The sequence below is a fragment of the Dicentrarchus labrax genome, unplaced genomic scaffold, assembly GCF_905237075.1.
Source record: "Dicentrarchus labrax unplaced genomic scaffold, dlabrax2021, whole genome shotgun sequence".
Classification (NCBI taxonomy): domain Eukaryota; kingdom Metazoa; phylum Chordata; class Actinopteri; family Moronidae; genus Dicentrarchus; species Dicentrarchus labrax.
The window spans coordinates 24,478,653-24,499,065 of record NW_026136705.1 but is presented as its reverse complement, the minus strand read 5'-3'; the positions used below and the strand labels follow the sequence as shown (position 1 = coordinate 24,499,065).

Sequence of the window (20,413 nt, the reverse complement as noted above, 5' to 3'; positions counted from 1 at the left end):
TCTTTCAATTTGAGCATGTTCAAACTACAAGAACGATCTTTTTTATTCATATGAAGTGACATTGTCAATGAATTATCAAGGGGTTGTTGAGTTATTTAATTTATTCAAGCTAAATTAAACCTGTTTTAGGTCCCTGTTATGCTATGATTGGTAATATTGAACCCTTCCCTGATAGGGTGAGCAAACAAAAAGAGACCGAAATTGCCAATCAGAGATCAAAACTGACATTAACTCTGGGTTTTATTAGTCTGTGACATGAAGCAAGGACTGAATCAAACCAAATGTCAAAGAAGGCTGTTAGTCTGCAGCAAGAGTGGTAAGAGCTCACTCACATACAAAAATAAAAGCAAAACATGGTAAACTAGGCCAATGGAAACCACCACATGTCTTACTTTATGCTTTTATACTGACTAAAAAAGTAAATCTGGTCTGTTGCACACAGTGTCATTGTAATCTGTCACCTTCATCTAACTGCAATGGCACCCTGAGAAAAAATGCTCTTAATATAAATACCATAAACCGTCACATAAAAACTTGTTTTTGCAGCATTAAAGAACTGCAAATAAACACCCGTCTCTAATAAATGCCTGGTCAAGAGACTGTTTACATTGCAGGTCATAAAACTGCCCACAAAACCACTAAAATGTGCCTGAAGCAGCCACGATAGCGTCAGTGAAGTATGTCGCCAATGTAATTTAGGTCTTTCATATTTAAACTGGACACAGTTAACTATAATCGTAAACAATACATTTGTGCCTGTTATTGAGAGAACTTTGTTTATAGCATCTTGGTTTTGATGTGCAGCGGGAAGTGTTTTTTTTGTGTAGCATGTAGAAAAATAATACAAAAAAATCAAAACAAAATGATTCAAAATAATATTACACACACACACACACACACACACACACACACACACACACACACACACACACACACACACACACACACACACACACACACCAAGTGTAAAATAGCAGTAAAGCCTAAATAAATCAATATGTCTGGCAGGTACATTTTTAGACAAAAGCTTTTGGATTCCTCTGCTCCAGTGGAACTCTTGTTTTCTCTGACTTTAAGCCCATATAATCGAAACCAAACCTGATTGGCTGCCTGCTGAGTTAATCTATACTAAATGGAGCACCGAAACTTCTGCAAAATTTTCTTTTGGTTTCTCTGCTGTCTGTGTGGTTAACAACACATTTGGATTTGAAGACAAAGGGTTATGCGCTTCAAAACAATCTCTTGTATGTATGAATGCAGTTGTACTTTGACTGTGTATGGTCAATTAATAAATATTCATCCTCCCAGCTGTTAAAAGCTAAATATCCAAAAGACCCAAGAAACAGGACAAGATGTGTTTTGTTGCGGTGAGGAACCTGATGGCTTCTTATGTTAGCATCAGACAAGCAACTGTTCTTGTTTTCTCAGAACATTTACAGAGTCTGTTTGTCTTCTGTCCTTGCGACTTTTGTTTGAAAGTTGTACTTGAGCCATTACACGTCTTGTTGAATGAGTCACAAAGGACTGAGAAGCAGTACAGTAAGATCCGTTCTGACTGTTAATTATAATGATTTTTTTGCATGTTTCACTACTAGCAGATAGATATCCAAGTTATTGACTGCCAACCTTACAAGAGGCCAATGTGCATACAGCAAAATGCTTATACGACACAAAAAGCAGGAGCACCGTTCACAAGCTTTCAATTTGATGCTCAAGTCAGATTAGAACCTAAAGCTCCAAAGTGATTTCCTCAAAGGCTTCACGCTTAAACTTTCACATGAACCGTGTGCAGTAGCTATTAATCTTACATACAGTATATAGGATTTAAAAAAACTTTCTACATGGCGCTATCTGAGATGAATGCATTGACAGGCTCTCAGAGGACGTTATTAAATTGGACCTTAGAGGGCAGCGCTTACCATCGAGACTTGCGAAGTGAGATTTTACGGTTGAGTTGTGGCAGTGTGTCGGCTGGTACCGTCTGAGAGACCCTATTGTAAAATATTAAAGGCCCGGGTGAACTGGGGGGCCCTCATATCGCTCTCATTACTTATTGACGCACCCCTATCTGTGTGTAGTTCAGCTAGTGAGCCTGTAGAAGTGTGTGAGTGTGTTGTGTGGGGCAGAGCGGAGATGCTTGACTCGCCACACACACACACACACACACACACACACACACACACACACACTGATGCATTCACACAGCCAGAAATAGACTTGAATGGTAGCCTTAAATGCACACAAGTATTGACACGGTGCCACAGTCACATACAATAGTTAAGTGTGTGTATCAGTGTCCTGTGTACAGTGTATGGATGTATTACTAGGCCTGTGTGCATGTGTGTTAAGGTTGCATGTTATAAGCAAGGTAGCTTATCAGTGTTTGCCAATGTGAGCATTCAATTTCATGCATATGCATGTCTGCACAAGTGCATTTTCATGCATGATTACTGTATAACATGATATGTGTGTCAAAAGTGTATACACACATCTCATGCATTTATCACTACATGTCTGAGGGCACATATGCTCAGTGCAAGGTGGTGTGTGTGTTTGTGTGTGCTGCCATGCTGCTCCTATTGTCTTATCAAACTGATGTGAATTTAAGATTTAATGTCCAGTGAATTATTTATACGAGCAACAGCCCCGGCACCTGCACTGGCCAAGGGCCTGAAAACATATACCACACACACACACACCTGACATGTATGTATACACACACACACACACACACACACACACACACACACACACACACACACACACACACACACACACACACACACACTTGCAACAACACACTGACGTGCAGAATTATACAGCCGAAGCAGCTATAAATATTTATCCCTCTTACTCCTCATATTTATTTCATCCAACAGAGCTCATATCAGGGGGGCAGTGGGGTGGTGAGGAAATCCAGAGAGAAAAAGAGGGAGAAAGCAGAAGGTGATAGAGAGAGAAACGGACAGATAGAGGTGAAGGAAAAAGAAAAGGAGAGGAAGAGGAGGAGGAGAAATTTCAAATTATTCCACAAATGAAAATAAAGATGCAGGTGAAAAGAGAGAGGGTGATGAAATTGTGAAAAAGAAAATGTGACAATGAACAAGATAAAAAGGAAAAGTTTGCGAGGGACAGAATAAAAGGAAGAAAGTATCAACTAATATTTCTGTGTGGGTTGATGTATGAAGAAGGTGAAGGAGGTAAGACAAAGGACAAATATGCAAACAAAAAAAAAACAAGTTAAGAGAACATAAAAATAGGTTAGAGGGAGAGCGATAGGGGGTGAGTAGAGAGTTGAAGTCACTTGCTACTATCGAGCAGTCTAAACAACGGCCATTAAGGTACACAACTGAAGCTGGCCTATCAGGCTACTTAGCGGGGATGAAAGGCTGCGTGGACTGGCCTGTCGCTCTGACTGGAAAAGACCGGCCACTGGGTTGCGGCAGCCAGGCGGGGAAATGTCACGGAAAAATAACTTTGACTCTAAAAATAAAAGTAAAAAAGGAGTCTGAGTCAGACAGCAGAGGCTGCTTCCTCAAGAGTTGAAGAAAAAGTTTCATGTTGCACTTTAAGAGTCGTGTACTGTTACATAATGCATATTCCAGCAATACGTAAATGTCTCCGAGCAGAAGGGGAGGGTATCAGAAACAGTACATTTCTTAGGATTCTTAGACTCACTCATGAAGTCAAACAGTTGAACTATGTGGCTGCTCAAAGCAGAAGAAACTCCTGTTTTATGCTGTTTTTTACACAAACAAAAATCTATTTAAACATGTGTATTTACCCACAATGCAACTATACTGCTGACAGGTCAGAGATTTAGGTATGTTATGTTAGTAGCGGCTAGCCTTGAGCCGCTAGCATCAAGCACAGATGAGGAGTGGGCTATAGAGGTCTGGTAACCTCCCTTTTTCTAACACTTGGCGCTGACTCAAGTGACATCACTTGAGGTAATTTATCAGATTTTCTTGCAGCTCCTTCTGGAGCCACATTTGCTGTTTAAGATAGCAAGATGTGGACAGCTGAGCTTAAACTGTTGGAGTTGTAGCTGTGCCTACGTGCAATAAACAGTTAATTGGTTAATTTTTGAATATTGTGTATTAGAACCGTAATTAGAACAAAAGTTAGAAAGAAATTAAGATTTGTAGCTTCTGGAGGAATCTTGCAGGGCAGACATACACAGTGTGACATGTTGTTCCTTGTATATTTATAACAAGTTTTCCTTGCAGATTGCAGATTTAAGCAGGAACAACCTGGTTGAATCTCACATTTTGTTTTAGTTAATCTTTCCTTCATGATTTATTACGTCTTGCAGTCTTGCAAGTCAGTACGTCATGCAAATCTCTCAGCTGTGTATCTGGTCTATCTACCAAAATACATGTGCTTTCATTGAAGTTGGCATAATTAAGTGTTTCTGATCTCCCATGCCCTGGAAGGCGGTTCAGTGACCTTGTGGCAAAGCATTATCAAAGGCTAGGGCCAAAGGAGCAACTCTCTGGAAGCTTTGAAGCCTTAAGGCTGTGTTACACAGTCAGGCTTAGCATGCAGCATTTTAAACAGCAATGGATCTCAACAGGCGGTTTTCTAGTAGAGTGAATGAAGCTTCAGGCTACCTGAAGGTGTAAAGCCTGTTCTTGCCTTCAGCTCATACAAAATGATGCAGACAGATTTCTGAGCAGAGTAAAGAAAGGAGCATTTATAGTGGATTTTCAAAGATTTTACTAATTTTTAACCTTCGGAAACCCCATAGTTTGCTGCTTTTTTTGTTTTATGTTCTTTCTTTTACTCCTACAAACTGCTTTGTAACAATTTAACATTGCAATTATTAAAAGTAGCTGTGTCAGAACATTATTTTTTTTAAAGTTTACTGTATTTTAAATTGGCAGCTGCAATATCTGGCTTTATATAGTAAGCAAACAGGTCTTGTTTAAAACACAAATATGGTTTTGCCAGTGTTTTTTTTTTTACAGTAAGACTTTTTGTAGCAGTTATATAGCAATATTTCAACATCGATACCGACAACTACATTCTACGTTTAAATTGCCCTATGCTATGATGTGATCTACATATTAAAAGATAAACACAGTAACAGGTCTCAACAGTATGGCTTGGTTGCAGGGTAAGCTTTCACCCGATGAGTTAGTAAGTAAGCAAAGCTACTGTTGTGCTATCTTTTAAAAACACAAAGAAGTCGTAATATTTTGTTTAATTTTTTTAATATAGTTGATTTAAGAGGGGAAATAAACCTCACAATATCAACTATGCTGATAAATCCCCATGGATTAGTACAGTTCGCTGCTCTCGTCTGAATGAGCTCAGACACAGCAAGTGACGTGTTTTGTTTGATCATTTCTCCAAAACTATACATCCAAATCCCATCAATCAAAAGTTTTTTGATGTCTGGGAAGTCTCTCTGGAGAATCCATCAGCAAGCACGAACATGGGCCAAAAAATCCTGCAGCAGAGAGCTCGTAAACTACAGGCAGAACCAGACTGCTTCCCTCAGGAGTCTACGTTACTCTACCGGTCACTTTGGGAGCAAGCCAACCATGATTTCCAGGTCCTTCCTAAATCTACAAATGAGACCTGGTTGGCTGGTAAAACACTTAACTGTTGAATGCTGAGATGTAACAGTAATTGTTGCAGGTGACAGAAAAAGGCCCTTGTCTTGAATCTCTCTTAGTACCTTCAAGCATCTTGGAAACAGACAGCAGCCTAAGAAGAAGAAGGGATTGTGTGTAGTGAGCCAGTATTAGGTTTGGAGCAGAGTTGTGTGCGCAGAGCCAGGTTGACGTTGATCCAACAGGGTGGGTCTGTCTGCTGCATGACTCGGCCCGTCTGGGCCGCAGCTACCCCCCCCCCCCCACCAGTTATATGTGTGTAAGTGTGTAGGTGTAAGTATCTGTGTATGCAAGCCATGCATGCCTCTGTCAGTATGCATGTGGGTGATGAATTATTTTGGATGTGTGTGCATGTAAGTGGTAGTGAAGTATGTAAATCAACATTACTGTGTGTATATGTATCTTTGTGTGTGTGCGTGCGTGTGAGAGAGAGAGAGAGAGAGAGAGAGAGAGAGAGAGAGAGAGAGAGAGAGAGAAAGAGAGAGAGAAGGGATCTTATAACCAAGCAGGCACAACACCAGAGTCAGTGGGTCGCTTTTTCCGTGTCTCTGTCCTCTCCCTGACCCTACCTAATATTGCATAACACTAGAGACAGTTCCATGCCAGATGAGTGGCTGGGTGGGTGTACAATGTACAGGGGTGAGGGGAGGGTGCTCTAAGAGTGTTGGGATGGGACATTATGTCTAAAATAATCAGATGTATGTACTAACAAGAAAGAAACTGAAAAGGGAAAGTCAAATGGCATATCTCTCACCACCTGCAACTCTCTCCGTCCTCTGTCTCTCTCTTTGTTGTATGTTCTCTTTTCTTAAACTAAACTGCATGTGCAGGCTATGAAAAGAGAAATGACTTTGGGGAGAAGCAGGTGGAAGGAAAAGTAGTACAGTACATACAAACATGCAAACAGACCCATCTGACACACACAGCTGCATTTAACACTGTAATGTTTGAGGTCATTTCTGCTTCACATTTAAGACCTTCCACCAATTTCACAAATCAAATTCAGTTTACAAGCCACAAGGAGTGCGACTCAGCCAGTGAAATAGTTGTATAATGTCTTCTGTGGTCTTTTGGGAGGATTTTGTCAACTCAGACAAAATATGTTCAACATTACAAATTTATAATAGGAAACCTGTGTAAGAAAGTGGGGGTGCAGAGTTTGAAGGGCTCTGACATTTACCAGGCAGGGAAAAGATGCTATCGGGTTGCATTATGGGAAGCGTAGGATCCAGAATCAAATCAGGACATCTCCACCTCTACTGCCTCAGTTTTTCCGTTTGTTTTAATATTTATCTTGTGAATCCCACAGCTTTATGACAGTCTAATACGAAAGCGCTGGTTAAGAACCTGTTAAGATTAAGGTGGAATACATGGAACTATAAGAGGTAAAAAAATGTGATGCTCGTAAATTGAGGAGAATCTGTGTGAGGTATTTAATCCAGAGACTGAAGACATCCTCAAAATGTTAAGGTATTTGTGTACAGATTATGACATCAAGAATTTATTGTTGAGCTTTTATGAAATGTCTATAAGTGATTGGCTTTTTCTTTTTATTACTGATGCATGTCATCACTATACCAGCACAAACTCAGACTTTGCTTTAGAATTTTGGTAAAATGTCTATAGCCTAATGAACGTACTAAACGTTGCATACAAAAAACTGTATACATCAAAATGATCTAAGTATATTCTATGACAAGATTTTATTCAGAAACAAGGTAACTCTGTTTTTAGTAGTTGTACAGAGAAAGACTGATTTCTACATCTACAAGGGATGCATTGCAGAGCATTAATGAAAATCACAAGTTACTAGTCAAAGACAGAAAAGACATGAAATCAGGAGAACAGTCCAAGGGTTTTTTGTGGTTCTTCTTGTTAGAAAATAATGATAAAAAATAAGAAATTGGAGACGTTGGAAGATTTCTTTGCTGGGTTATGTGGATCTTGGCGTTTATGAGTTGTGGATGTGAGTCAACACAGGCCGCAAAAATTGTAGGACCATCATGGATGCTGGCAGACTTGGATAATAAAGACACAAGCGAGCCTCGTCTGCCAAATAACTTTTTTGTCTTTAGCTCCTTCAGATGTGGAAAATTCTTCCCTTAACCTTTCCCTGCCTAGATTTTCACTGTACTGTGAATGCAACTTCTGGTCACAAGCTTGTGTATACATATATTTTCCCCTCATTCTTTACTTTGCCTCAAAACTTCCTCTCCGCTCTTTTAAAACAGAATGAAGCACCGAGGGGGGTTTGTGGAAAGAAAACAAACTGTGAAACTGTTACCTGTAGCCAAGGAAAACTAGCTGATGGGCTTTTCTCTCGCCTCAGCACAGAGTGTACCAACAGAGTTTACCTGACAGATATCAGTCCCTCAACCACCCTGCTTCCAAACCTGCAGCTTAAGGCTTGAGGTGCTACCACTGCTACCCTCTGTCTGTGCTGGCTCTCTACAGCATGACTGCCCCCCCTCCAAATCCCTACTTTCTCACTCTGAGGTCTTTTCCTTTCTTTAACTCTTTTTCCCACAAATACCCCTCCTTCTCATCACATACCATTTCTCCACTCTCTACTTGTGAGTGCTCAGTAGTGAAAGAAGATGTATAAAACATATGTTAGGTACTCATAATCAAAACTTTCCCTTGCTCTCCCTCTTCTTAAGTGGACTGTTTCATAAGTGTACTGTTCTATTCTGCTCTGAGGGCCTCGTGGGTGTGGGACTGCTGACCTGCTGGGCTGAGTGTGCTGCCAAGTCTTTACCGTGAGAGAGTGAAAAAGAGCAGAGGGCAGGGCACAGAATGGCACTGTGCCACCGGACACTTTGCCAGCCTTGGCCTGAGTACCGATGTACTGACGGGAGGGAAAAGACTAACTGCAATTGTTCGACTCAAGTAGTTATAGATGTGAAAACATACAAGAGGAAATGAGTAAGGAAAAGGGATTCTTTCACACCTGCTTTCCCTCCGTCAGCCCCAACTCTCCCCTGTCTCTTCTCCCAAGCCGAGCTCTGGCATTTCCCCCACAATTCATCCACTTCTCCTCCCTGGGCTTTAGCACTTCTCCTACAGTCTTTAGCCCCCCTCTTAAACTGTAAAGTTCAGTCCTGCTTCTTTTCCCTCTATGCTTCTAGAGCCTTGAGCCTCCACCCTGCACTCCCCCTCTCTGGCAGTAACCTATTTTCACCCAGGTCCAGCTCTCTCCCTGCTCGCCTGAACTTCAGCAGACTTCTTAACCTCATGTCAACCACTTTCCAAAACCCAGCTAGTGACTGTAAACACAGCAGTTTTAGTCCTCTGTTGAGGATCCAGTAAGGTTTGGTTCATTTGACAACCACATTTCAAATGTGATTACAAAAATATATTTATAGATAACTAATAGTTAGTTAGTTAACCACTCAGACATTTTCAATAGCAGTGCTAATACCTTACAATGAGGAATATAAAAATGTGTATGGTGTGTAACATTCAGGAGGCTCTATTGGCAGAAATGGAATATAATATTCGTAGGGATGTTTTCATTAGTGTAGACGCAGGCACCATGACACCAGTCATGTTGAACGACAATGTTTCTCAAATCCTACACACTGGTCTTTTAATACTAACATGCCTGTTTTCAATTCTTACAATTTATTTTCTGGTTCTGTCTTAGAGATTGAGGTTCATACATTACTTATTTAAAAGGCTGATTAATATTATTTTACCAGTAATAGGTAAGTTGTGAACTAACATCATCACGTGTGGTTGTTGTGGTTTGTAGTAGTAAAGGGCATTCCTGCGGTAGACCCTACCAGCTGGCGTACGGATTTGCACTGATAACCTTCTCAACACAAGCAGCCTCTGACTCAGTTCAAGCACCATCACTGGTATCTCACACTCACACTCACACACACACACACACACACACACACTACCACCACCACCACTTAGCCACTATCTTTAGACTGATTCAAAAACGCCACACAAGCCAAAAAGAAAAGAAGCAACATTTAACAGCCAACTTACACTACCCAATCAGTGTGCCACACATTGCTTCGACATGTTGCATGCTGATTGGATGAGTGATGTGGGTGAAAGGGGAGGAGGGGGTGGGGGAGTCGGGGCGGCACTCAGGAGAGGAGTACAGAAATGGAGAAAGCTCACCAGTGCATTAGGGACAGCACGGTGCAATTCGTTCCATTGGCAGCACTTCAAAGAGGAAGAGGAGGGGGATAATCCACCCCAACATTAGGCCCTGGATTCTTCCACCACCAACATGCACACACACATACACACATTTATTCACAAAAGCAGCAGGCTGGAGGGTTTGGTCGTGGGGTCTGATTGGGTTGGGGTCTAGGGATGACGGGATGGAAGGATGGAGGGGATTTTTCAATTTGCCAGCAAATCAGAGATGATTGGAATACTCTCTCTCACACAGATATACACACTCGCCTTGACACACACACACGCACACACAAACACAATGCCATACACACAATACGCATCTGTCTCCACGGAAAATACCTAATGCTTGAACTCAGAGAAAAAACAAAACAAGAAACAAGCAGAACACTTGCTCACAATGCTGAATAGAGCCAAAATATAGTAATATGGGTTAAAAATATGGGTCAGCAATATACGATAAGGCCCTCTGTTACTTACAGGTGGTAAATCTGTTATGTGTGTGTGAGAAACAGAAGCAGCTATTAGGAGAAAAAAACTAGAAGATGAAAGAGGGGGAGTGCAGGGGGAAGGAAAGTGACGGAGACGGAAGAAGAGAAAGGGAGCTTGTATATCGACAGCCACTAGCATCAGTAGCGGTAAGCTGTCAACACTTGCTCGGCCAATACTGACCAATTGATGATCAATCCTCCTCATGGGAGACCTGCCAGCAGCAAACACAATCAATCCTCCTTTCCTTGTCAGACCTTCGAGCGATGTTAAAGGGGGGGGCGCTGCTCGATTCAAACCAACAGCAACAACTTGTTTTCGTTTCCCCTGTTCAAACTGCCTCTAAGCATAGTAAAAATGTCTTCACCCATTGATGACGCAGTCCCCTGTGGAACCATCAGTAACGAATGTCACCCTGTTTTGATTTGCAATTGTAGCATCACTTACAAGCTAATAAGCGCTACTACTAACGATACCATGTTTATAATGGCAGAGAGAAGTTAACGCACCGCAGCTTCAGAAAACAGATGTAAATGGACAAACAACCTCACCCACTTTGACAACACATCTTACATACGTTCAGGTTTAGAAATACCTTCACCACCAGCATTCGTGTCATACAAACACACAAATAAAGAAACGCTGCATTTAAACACGACAGATGTTTCCAGAGGATGCATTATTATTGGAGATACTAGCTATACCCATATAGTCTGTTCCAATAAACACACAGTATTTGCCAGTAGTCAAGTGCCGTCTTGTGTGAAGCATTTCTGGTAACTGCCAACCCTGTTAAAACCGCAAGTTTATCAAGGCTCACAGGGATAAACTTGATTAATGAGATTATATTATTATTCATGCTCAAGCTCAGATGCTTTGTTGTCTTTACTTAATTTTTACATAATGAACAAATAAGTAGGATCAACCATACAGTATTACAGTTATAATCAGATTGCAGTGAAAACACACATTTGGGGTCTGGGAGATATAATACAATGGATAAAACAACAAAAGTTAGTTCTCGACGTGATATAATATCACATTGAATTGGATTGGTAATAGTAAATGTTTATGCTGACATTGTAAGATATTAAATGCTTTTATTATCAGTCTCATCAAAAAGGAAATATTTTCGATAAGCATCTGTGGCGGTTTAACCATAATTCCCTAGTTTTGAAGCAAATAATGTTCGAACTGAATCCAACACTTCTTTGTTATTGTCATCCCTAAAACAAGCTTATAGCTGCATACTGCCAACAACTGGCAGCTGTGGCGCAGTAGATGAATTGTGGAACCCACTTGCTTACTACCTGGAGGCACATGAACGTGGACTTAAATGCTTAAGACACTAATTGCCGGTATTGGAACAGGTAGCCACTTTAGCCTTTTACTAATTACAAGCATGTTTATCAGTGCTTGTTGTAACTCCTGTGTATTGTGTATACATATGACTAACTACTTGTATTCCTACAGATTTTGTCTAAACATGAAATGACTGACAGCTGGACGAACATGCAAATGAGCAATCAGATGCAAAGACAGCTGTTTTGTGGTGCTTTACATTTCGTTATATCAAGAGTGAATGGTTGTTGAACCTGTTTCTACTGACTGTCTTCAATAGTTTTTCCTTTTATTGAAGGGATGAACAGAGTTAACCTTCGAGACTGGAAGTGGCATGGTCCACTTCTACAACACACACATCAATAATGGTGAGTGTTCAGGAGGTTAGCAAGGCCTGCAACAATCAATAAACCCTGACCACTGGAGACCACTGTGGTATGTCTACAGTTACACAAGTCTATATAGGAAACAAACACCTCGGTAAAGTAGTATTTCAATCACAGGAAATAAAATATATCGAAAGTAATCTGCTTAGCTACAGACTCACAACCTAATGTGCGCCATTATTTTGTCCACCCCCAGACAAAGTGGCGTGCTCAATAAGAAAGAAGCACATAGCTTGTGAACCATTTGTGAACTGTTAAAACACACTTGTTAAGGGGTGACTATCTGCTTTGTGGTAAATTATTTTTCACTCCATTTTAAAGTTAAGAGGTGAGAAATTGTTATCTTAAAGCCAAATTAACCCTGTGGGATGCTGGGCGAAGCCCGCTGATCCGTTGGTCTAATCAGAACTCCTTAAGTCCACTCAACTGGTATTACCAGCTGAGGCTAAATGGGAAAACCAATGAGCAATTAAAATATGTCATCCAATTATTTCCTGTGTTTGTATATTATTCTTTTAGTTTCTTACAGAATAGTGGGTCATTTGGTTGATATGCAGCCACCTAATTACCAAAAGGTTTTCCTACTGTGAGTCAAATTAAATCCACCAAGCTGAACCAAACCAAAGCAAACCAACTGCACAGTATCAAATCACATGCCAAAGAAATGAAGGAAAAAAGTATTTAGGACACCAGATTATTTGGTTTATCTTACAGTCTGCTGAAAGAAAATACATTTAAACTTGTTAAAAGGGTTTGTGGGGGAAACTTTTTTAGCATGGAGATTCTTTTTGGTAGATTTAGTATCAGAAAGTAGTCAAATACCATATGATGTTTTTTAGATTGTGGTAATGATATAAAACATTTGTCCAAACATAAGAAGCAACATAGCAGTCTAGCTGCCCAACCTTGGCAAACCAGAGTTAACTGTATCCCCCTAAACTCAGGTTGCAGTAGATGTTTGGCTGTGGGCTGCCCGCTGTCATTCAGATTCTGTAGGGTAGATTGCAGGGTCAAAAAGAGGTTTTGAGAGCACCGCTGTAGTGAATGCCAATCAACTATCAGAGCACTGCAAACATGAGCCTGGAGTGAGGTTGTAGGCACGCATGCAACCAATCCCAGAAACCGAGCAAGGAAATTTACATAGTGGTTAGCATTCAGCTGCCAAGTGTGAGCGATGATACTGAAGGCAGTGGGGAAATACTTCACCATTCTGACTGACCTCAAAATTGTGCTACTACAGCTCAGGTTTAGACTGAGGCACTGGGTGGGCAATAAGCATTTATTAAATACCTGATATAGGTGATTACAATAATAATGCTGCAAATCACATCTCCATACAACAGACTGCAAGCAGCATGAAAGCTTTTCCTTTTTTATTTAATTGTTCATCAGTGAAAATCAATTTCAGTGACTAGAGTTTCCCCTGTGAATAGGTAAGGTAGGTAACCCTCCAGTAATAAACTGTTGAACCGAAAAGTCTAACAGAATGTAATCAGTCCAAATTACAATAGCTAGTAGAAAGACTGAAAAACAACAAGCAGTATTGAACAATCGTATCAGCCCAGCAATATCCAGAACATCTTGGAGCGACTCTCCATGCCCTCCCTGAACTTTTGTTTCCAAAATCATACAAGCTGCTGTCCTTCTAGCCTGCCAATTCCTGTCTACTATTTCCATAGTTTTCGGGATTAACCAAGCCTGAAAGGCCTTCTCCTTCAGCTTGACAACTTCCCTCACCTCTGTTGTCCATCAGCTGGATCTTGGGTGGCCACCACAACAAACACAGGCAACCACAACTCTGGCCACAAGTCAGAGCAGGGGATAAAGTTTTAAATATAATGAACTTGGACTTGGAAGAAAATTTTTTGGAGGTGAGAGTTGGAGACCTTGCACACTCTGATTTGATTTGGTTTTAACAGGTCTTTCTGGCAGCAACCTGATCCACCTGTTGGTGACCAGTGAAGAGGTCTGCTGCTCTTTTCATCTAAGTCTCTGAGATATACATCCAAGGATCTGTATCTGGAACAACTACACAATCAACCATTGCTCTTTGGCTCAAGGTGTTCTGGTACCTTGCCCATACACAAAATCACACCATACTTGCAGGGACTCAGTGACCTGTAATAGATACCCCTGAGAAATACACCACATGATTGCCATGATGGCCAGTCCAGGACTAGAACAGAGGCTCATTAGTAAAGCACCACTGGGGTTTAGATCAGGCAGGGCTGTTCCTCCCAAGGACCTCACTGTCGATGTCCCTCAACAGAACTATAGAGTCCCTTGGCAGCACCCTCTCTAGGACTGTCCAACAGACTCCAAATCAAAGCCTTCCTTTCCATTACATGCAGTTGCACAAACATTACCATATTTTTTCTCTGGGGAACTCCAACACAATGGTGCTCACAAGGGGCTCATGAGTATGTCCAAATGTACACCGAGTCAGAAAAAAGAGAAAATTAATTCCCAACTATATCTAGCTGGTACCACTCCACCTCCCACACGACTCTACTAGAGAGGTAACTTTCCACATCCCGAGAGACATACATATTCTATGTCTGTGCTCAGGGTCACCTGAGATTGAATTTGAAGTCTGTACCAGAAGCACAAGAACCAAAACACTCCTGATGATATCATCAAGGAAACTTGAGGTCTGAGAAAACTCCTCCAGGTCTGCCGAGTGCTCTTACATATAGTGAATAAACTTTCACAGTGAACACAGATCACAGGAAAAACCAAATGAATTCTGGGTGGTGGGTGGATTTTCACTAAAATTGTATATACTGGGCTATCATTCAATCACTCATTATATCATTCAGCCATTTCATTATGCCTTCTTCCTTCAGGCTATTCATTTATTTAACATTAATATTCATGAAAACCAAAATCAACTTTATATGATTCTGTCAAGCATCTTTTTAATTAACATTCTGAAAATTACCTCATAAACATTAGCAACACTGGCTGGATCAAGCACTGAGTATACATATAATTGCATGTGCAAACAGACAGACGTGCAGAAATACACACTGATATACACACAATATGAAAAATACCTCCAGTCTGAAAAATGAACTGAACAAAGCAGCAACTTAAAACCAAATCCACACACACACACACACACACACACACACACACACACACACACACACACACACACACACACACACACACACATCTGCTACTCACCCTCTCTAGGTCTTGTCGGAGGTGTGTGAAGAGTTTGAGGCGTCTGTAAAGGACATCCTGCTCCTGCTGGGCCAGGTTGTCCACCTCGTCCCTCTTTAATGTCACCAGAGGTCGATTAAAGTTGGCCTTCCTCTTCAACTTCCAGAACTGATACAAGAAGTCCACCTTGAAGAGGAGACAAAATATTCCCATATTTTAAAATTATTATGTTCTCTCGAGTGGAGTGAGACATCAATGGCCTCAAATGAAGAAAAAGAAACTTAACTACACAACATTATTCCACTGAGGATCTGTTACATATTCATCATTTAGATTTTTTATTCTCTTAATTGTTGACCGGTAGCATCCATGGCAAATTTATATGGTACATCTACATCTACATCTGGCTTGTTTTGTCTCATTTCAAAGTTGCTTTTCGAGGAAGGAATTTATGCCATATGAATATGGCTAGAATCATAATCCAAAAGATTGAAATCACTTTAATTTACATCAATAACTCATCCATCTTTGGGAAGAACATAGTTCTGTTACACTTATTAGTATTTTAAACTGCTCTGAATGTAATTACTAATAGTAATTATTCCATTAAAGCATGCTACTAAGTTTTTATCACTATGCATAAAAAGCTGTTTGCTTACAGTTGTAGCCTTTCTTTATAGTGAAAAAAAGCTCTTGCCTGCAGCCACAACCCTCTTTGGAAAGCAGAGACCAGTTAATCACGGCGCATTCAAAACAAATGCCTGTGATTTATCAGACAGTTTACCTGTGAATAGGGAGCACTTTACTTGACGCACTGGAGCCGGCACTCTAAATGCAACTCATCAATACCACATCTGATTACATTTAATTAATTGTGGAAGCCAAACTCTTCATCTTGACTAATATATGATTAACTATGTATGCAAAATACTAGGTAAAGATCAGAATAATGTGTGTGTGTGCAGGCAAAACAGAGACTAAATTTAACATATTTAAAATGGACAAAAAAGTTCTTGGTGGACCGAAATAGAACTTTCCATTTAATTCACAGTTCGTTGAAGAACATAGAACAATGTGTTCTGAGATACCCTGCTGTATGTCGCTGTCACAGTATTTGCATACTTCTTGCCTGTTAGCAAGTGTTGCTATTCTGACCTGTCTCATCAGCAAGCTGTTTTCAGTGTGTCCGCCCTGTCTGCAGGTTTCATACTTTATTTATGCCTGACTCACTGTCTGGAGGAGTAAGTTATTTTTAGTTACAGATTGAAGTGTAGCTATTAGAGCGAAAGACAAGTGTATGGTATAGTTTCTTATTATTTCGTATGACAAATGCCTTAACGTACCTGGGAGACAGGCAGCGCCAGGTTTTCGGCCACTTCCCTGGGATCCACCAGTAGGTAAAACTCGTCCTCGAGCTCCTGTAGCTTCTGTTTCCTCTGGCTCACCTTTTCTCTCTCCAGCTGGTCCCGCTCAGCTCGCTCTGATGCCGACACCGAAACCGGGTACAATACAGACCTCTGCTCCGGTTCACTGCTGCTGTTTGGCTGGTGCTGCTGGTCGAGCCGGAGCTCAGAGCTGACGCCGGTGGTGGCCCAGTCAGGTCTGGCTGGGCCGTGTGCTGCGTTGGTGGTGGAGGTGGTGGTGTGGTTGCTGTTGTTCACAATGGCCAAACTGGAGGTGCTGTTGATGGTTGTACCACTGTTGCTGGCAGTGCAGCTGTGCTCCAGGCAGAAAGACTTGAAGCGCACCTCGTCGTTCTCTGCCAGGATGGTCCTCATCTCCAGGCCGTGGTCGAAGGCGCACGTCACATGGAAGGCCACAATACAGGAGGGCATGGAGCACTGGGAGAAGAAGAAAGAAAGGTAATACGGTTAAGGGCAGTGACAGAATAAATAAGCACAAAAAGGAAGAAGGAAAGTGATATTGGTGATGGATGGACAAGGGATGTATGATGAGAAGGAAGTAGGGAGGAAAAAAGAAGAGTGGAAGGTGAAACAGTGAAGAAAAAATCCCTTCCAACTGTTAATTCTGTGTCTTGGATCATCAAAAAGAAGATTGGTAGAAAATGTGTTTTTGTTATCGTCCTGCAACTTAACTCTTAACCTCTGTCTTTGAAACACATGCATGTAAACACAACACACAGACCTGTGTGGCACTTTGTCATGACTATTTGTTTTAAAGTGTCATTTTCGGTCCATTTCTTGCGTTATCAAGGTTCCAATAGAAGTGCAGCAAAGCAGAAAGACAAGCCAAGTCACACAAACACGATTCCCCCATTTCTGCTGACATTTTGGTAACTTGGGGTGTGTGTGTGTGTGTGTGTGTGTGTGTGTGTGTGTGTGTGTGTGTGTGTGTGTGTTTGTGTTTCACAGTGCTATCCATTACAGGTCATTCTAAGAGGCGCCCTCCTGCTGAGTCCCTCCAGACATAGTGTGATTGTGTATGTGTGAGCCCTTGTGGCTGTGAGCTGTTGTCACTGTGTACATGTACATTTGTAAGTGTGTGTGCAGGTCGGTACTTTTCAGAGAGAGTTCAGCATTCAGAAAGATGGTGACTGTCTTCTCTGTGTTGTTTATGAGCGTGGTGACAAAAACCTAACTGATCCTACTGACTCCACCGTCTGGGAATCAACTTCTGTCTAACATTTTCACAATCTTTTCTCTCTCACTCTCTGTTTCTCCCTTCCCTGGCTTTCAACAACTTCAAAAGTTTTATTTTAAAAATTAAAATACACAGCAGCTCTTTGTTAACAGTCAAACTGCTGTACTCTTATAAAGAATGCTTAAGAGAGGCAAAAATTCAATTGAAAATGTTAAGCTTTTAATTGGTTAAACACTAAAAATAAAAGGAGGCAGATGAGCCCATCCAGCTCTCATCCTTATTCATAAGTTATCTTGGTGTGAAAACGGAACAGTGGAACATTTACTAATGTGGTTTATATGATGCGGCAAAAAAAAAAGCAGGCTACTCTGTGCTGCATTTTTCCTCATCACTCCCTGTCACACCCCAAGAACAATACACTGATTTTGAACTAAAGTAGGTCATCAGTATGCAAGGTAAACCAGTTCATCATCACAACCTGTCAGAAGTATGTGAAATCTATGTGAGGCTGCAACCTGAGTGCTGCAGACAGGTCCAACAATTATGTGTATTTGTGTGTCATAAACATCACACCTGACCACAACTTAAATAACTGAACTTGCATATGAACCCATGTAAAACCACAAATAGACAAATGAGACACCTCATGTCTACTTTATCTTCTAACACTTGGCCTGAACTGCAACAAAAAAAAAAAAGAAAATACAAACTGCAAAGATTCTGCAGTGTAAAAAATGTTGGGAAACCTGAGTGTAGATCCTTCAGAGAACATGGCAGCCTAATTGTGGAAAGAGATGTAGCTTTTGAATCATTTTAATGTAATTTTCCCGAAGCTTTGAGCACTACAAACAAAATTCCATTCACTTGCATTAGTTTCATATGAAATTTCTGCCTCCAGTATGATGCAAGTGAATGGAATGAGGTTTGTGGTGCCAGCTAACCCCGTCCATCATACAAAACCGCACTTGACCGTTAGCTCGTGGGTAGCTAGCACAGTAATACCATAGTAGTAGGTGTGTGTTTGGATTTCTGCTGAAAAATAAACTGTTTACTTTTCCAAAGAATCTGACCGAGGTCTAATTTAGTCATTTCACCCTTTTCGCCCTCATCCTGATCTACCAACACGAGTGAGGCAGATGCTGTCAACTCTGTACCGAGCTTTAAAATACATTTTAACAGTAGGGACAGAAGGTGGGATCGAACAACCGCATATTGTTACAGTCAAAGGACTACACTGTAGACCCATTTTATTACAGACTTCCCTAAATGTCAGACTGAGCCCGCTGCAGCTGCTATCACTTATTTGGTGTCAAAAGGCAAAAGGTTGAACACAGCGTGGAGCTGGCTAGATGTGTTGTTTGGTACGAGCCGAGTCATCGCAAAAAAAAAAAAAATACTCATCTGGCCTTTTCGACGGCACCTGCTCAGCAGCAGATTCATTAATTATGTTTTTATCACTGCCCACGCGAGTGCAGCATGTTTGTTTAACAGAGCAGTTATCTTCAAACCTTTGCGTGATGAGGTAACCAGAGAAAAAGGATACCAGTCACATTATCATTCAATCATATTCTACTTTCCCCCCATGAGAGAGATTGGGGCCTGTGTTTATTAAACTGTTAAAAAGTGAAATTTTGGAAATATTTCCTCTAATGTACCTCATCTACCAACAGTCCCTGCTCCAGTTTGTTTTTCGTTTTATTTAGTTCCATCCTTATTTATATGTTTGTATATTAAACCCAATAACTTGTTAATTTCACATGGTAATTGCTGCAAGAATATTTCAAACAAATAAAATTAACCTACGCCTACACTTCGCTGCAGGAGTTAAGCGGCTTTATTTGATACGTCTCATTCTTTACACTAAGCAAAGAGCTCTTTTACATTTAGACTGGTGCTCAGAACATTTGTAAGTGTAATTCTTGCTGGCACGTTTCCAAAACCTCTCCTGACTCAACATTCATATTGTTGATTTCTACTTTCCTGCGCTCCTATACTGCTAACCTACAGTATTTTGTTAATCATTTTTTCATCATTATTTCATGATATCATCTTTGAACGTCTAGTAGAAGCGCTTCAGTCGCAACAGTTTTAATTTGTCTCAAAACAAACACAACACCATTACTTCCCACACGCATCTGTTCAGAAATTAAAAGATGGCCACTGGACACAGGCCTATGAATACAGCAGCAATTTCAAATAATTTTTAACTACACAAAATATCTTGTTTGGCAGAATTGAAGAGCTTAAACTGGCAGGCTTCAGGATAAGACATCCGTCATAAAAATCTAGGCCTACATTTCATTTCTAACCTGAAATCCTGATGAAATCATGGCCTTGACACCGCAGCTACAGTATATCTGTGCCAATATCCATCACTTAGTTTACCTGAAGATGTGTTGATCCTTGGATGCAGAAAGAGCCTGACACCTGAGGAATATTTATGATTTGTGCTGCTATATTTCATTTTCAAAACCTTTGATTTAGCTCAAAATCTACAAACATTGAAGCATCCTCATACATAGTTGTACTCTAGGCTTACATGAACTATCTCTATTTTCATTTGAAAACTTTTTTTTACCCTCAGACATTTGGCTGAATTTTAGCCTTTCATGTGGTATCCTTCATGGTGTAGACTTACACTAACAACAG

General features: G+C 40.8%; 1 protein-coding gene across 1 annotated transcript in view; it reads right to left on the bottom strand.

Annotated features, from left to right (window-relative positions):
* jade2 (jade family PHD finger 2) overlaps positions 1-20,413 on the bottom strand; it is a 170,742-nt gene that overhangs the window by 42,352 nt on the left and 107,977 nt on the right. The window contains exons 9-10 of the mRNA XM_051400617.1: positions 16,507-17,004; positions 15,185-15,349 (exon numbers count right to left, since the gene is read on the bottom strand). Of these exons, the coding sequence (XP_051256577.1) occupies positions 15,185-15,349; positions 16,507-17,004 (663 nt within the window). The remainder of the gene's footprint in view (positions 1-15,184; positions 15,350-16,506; positions 17,005-20,413) is intronic.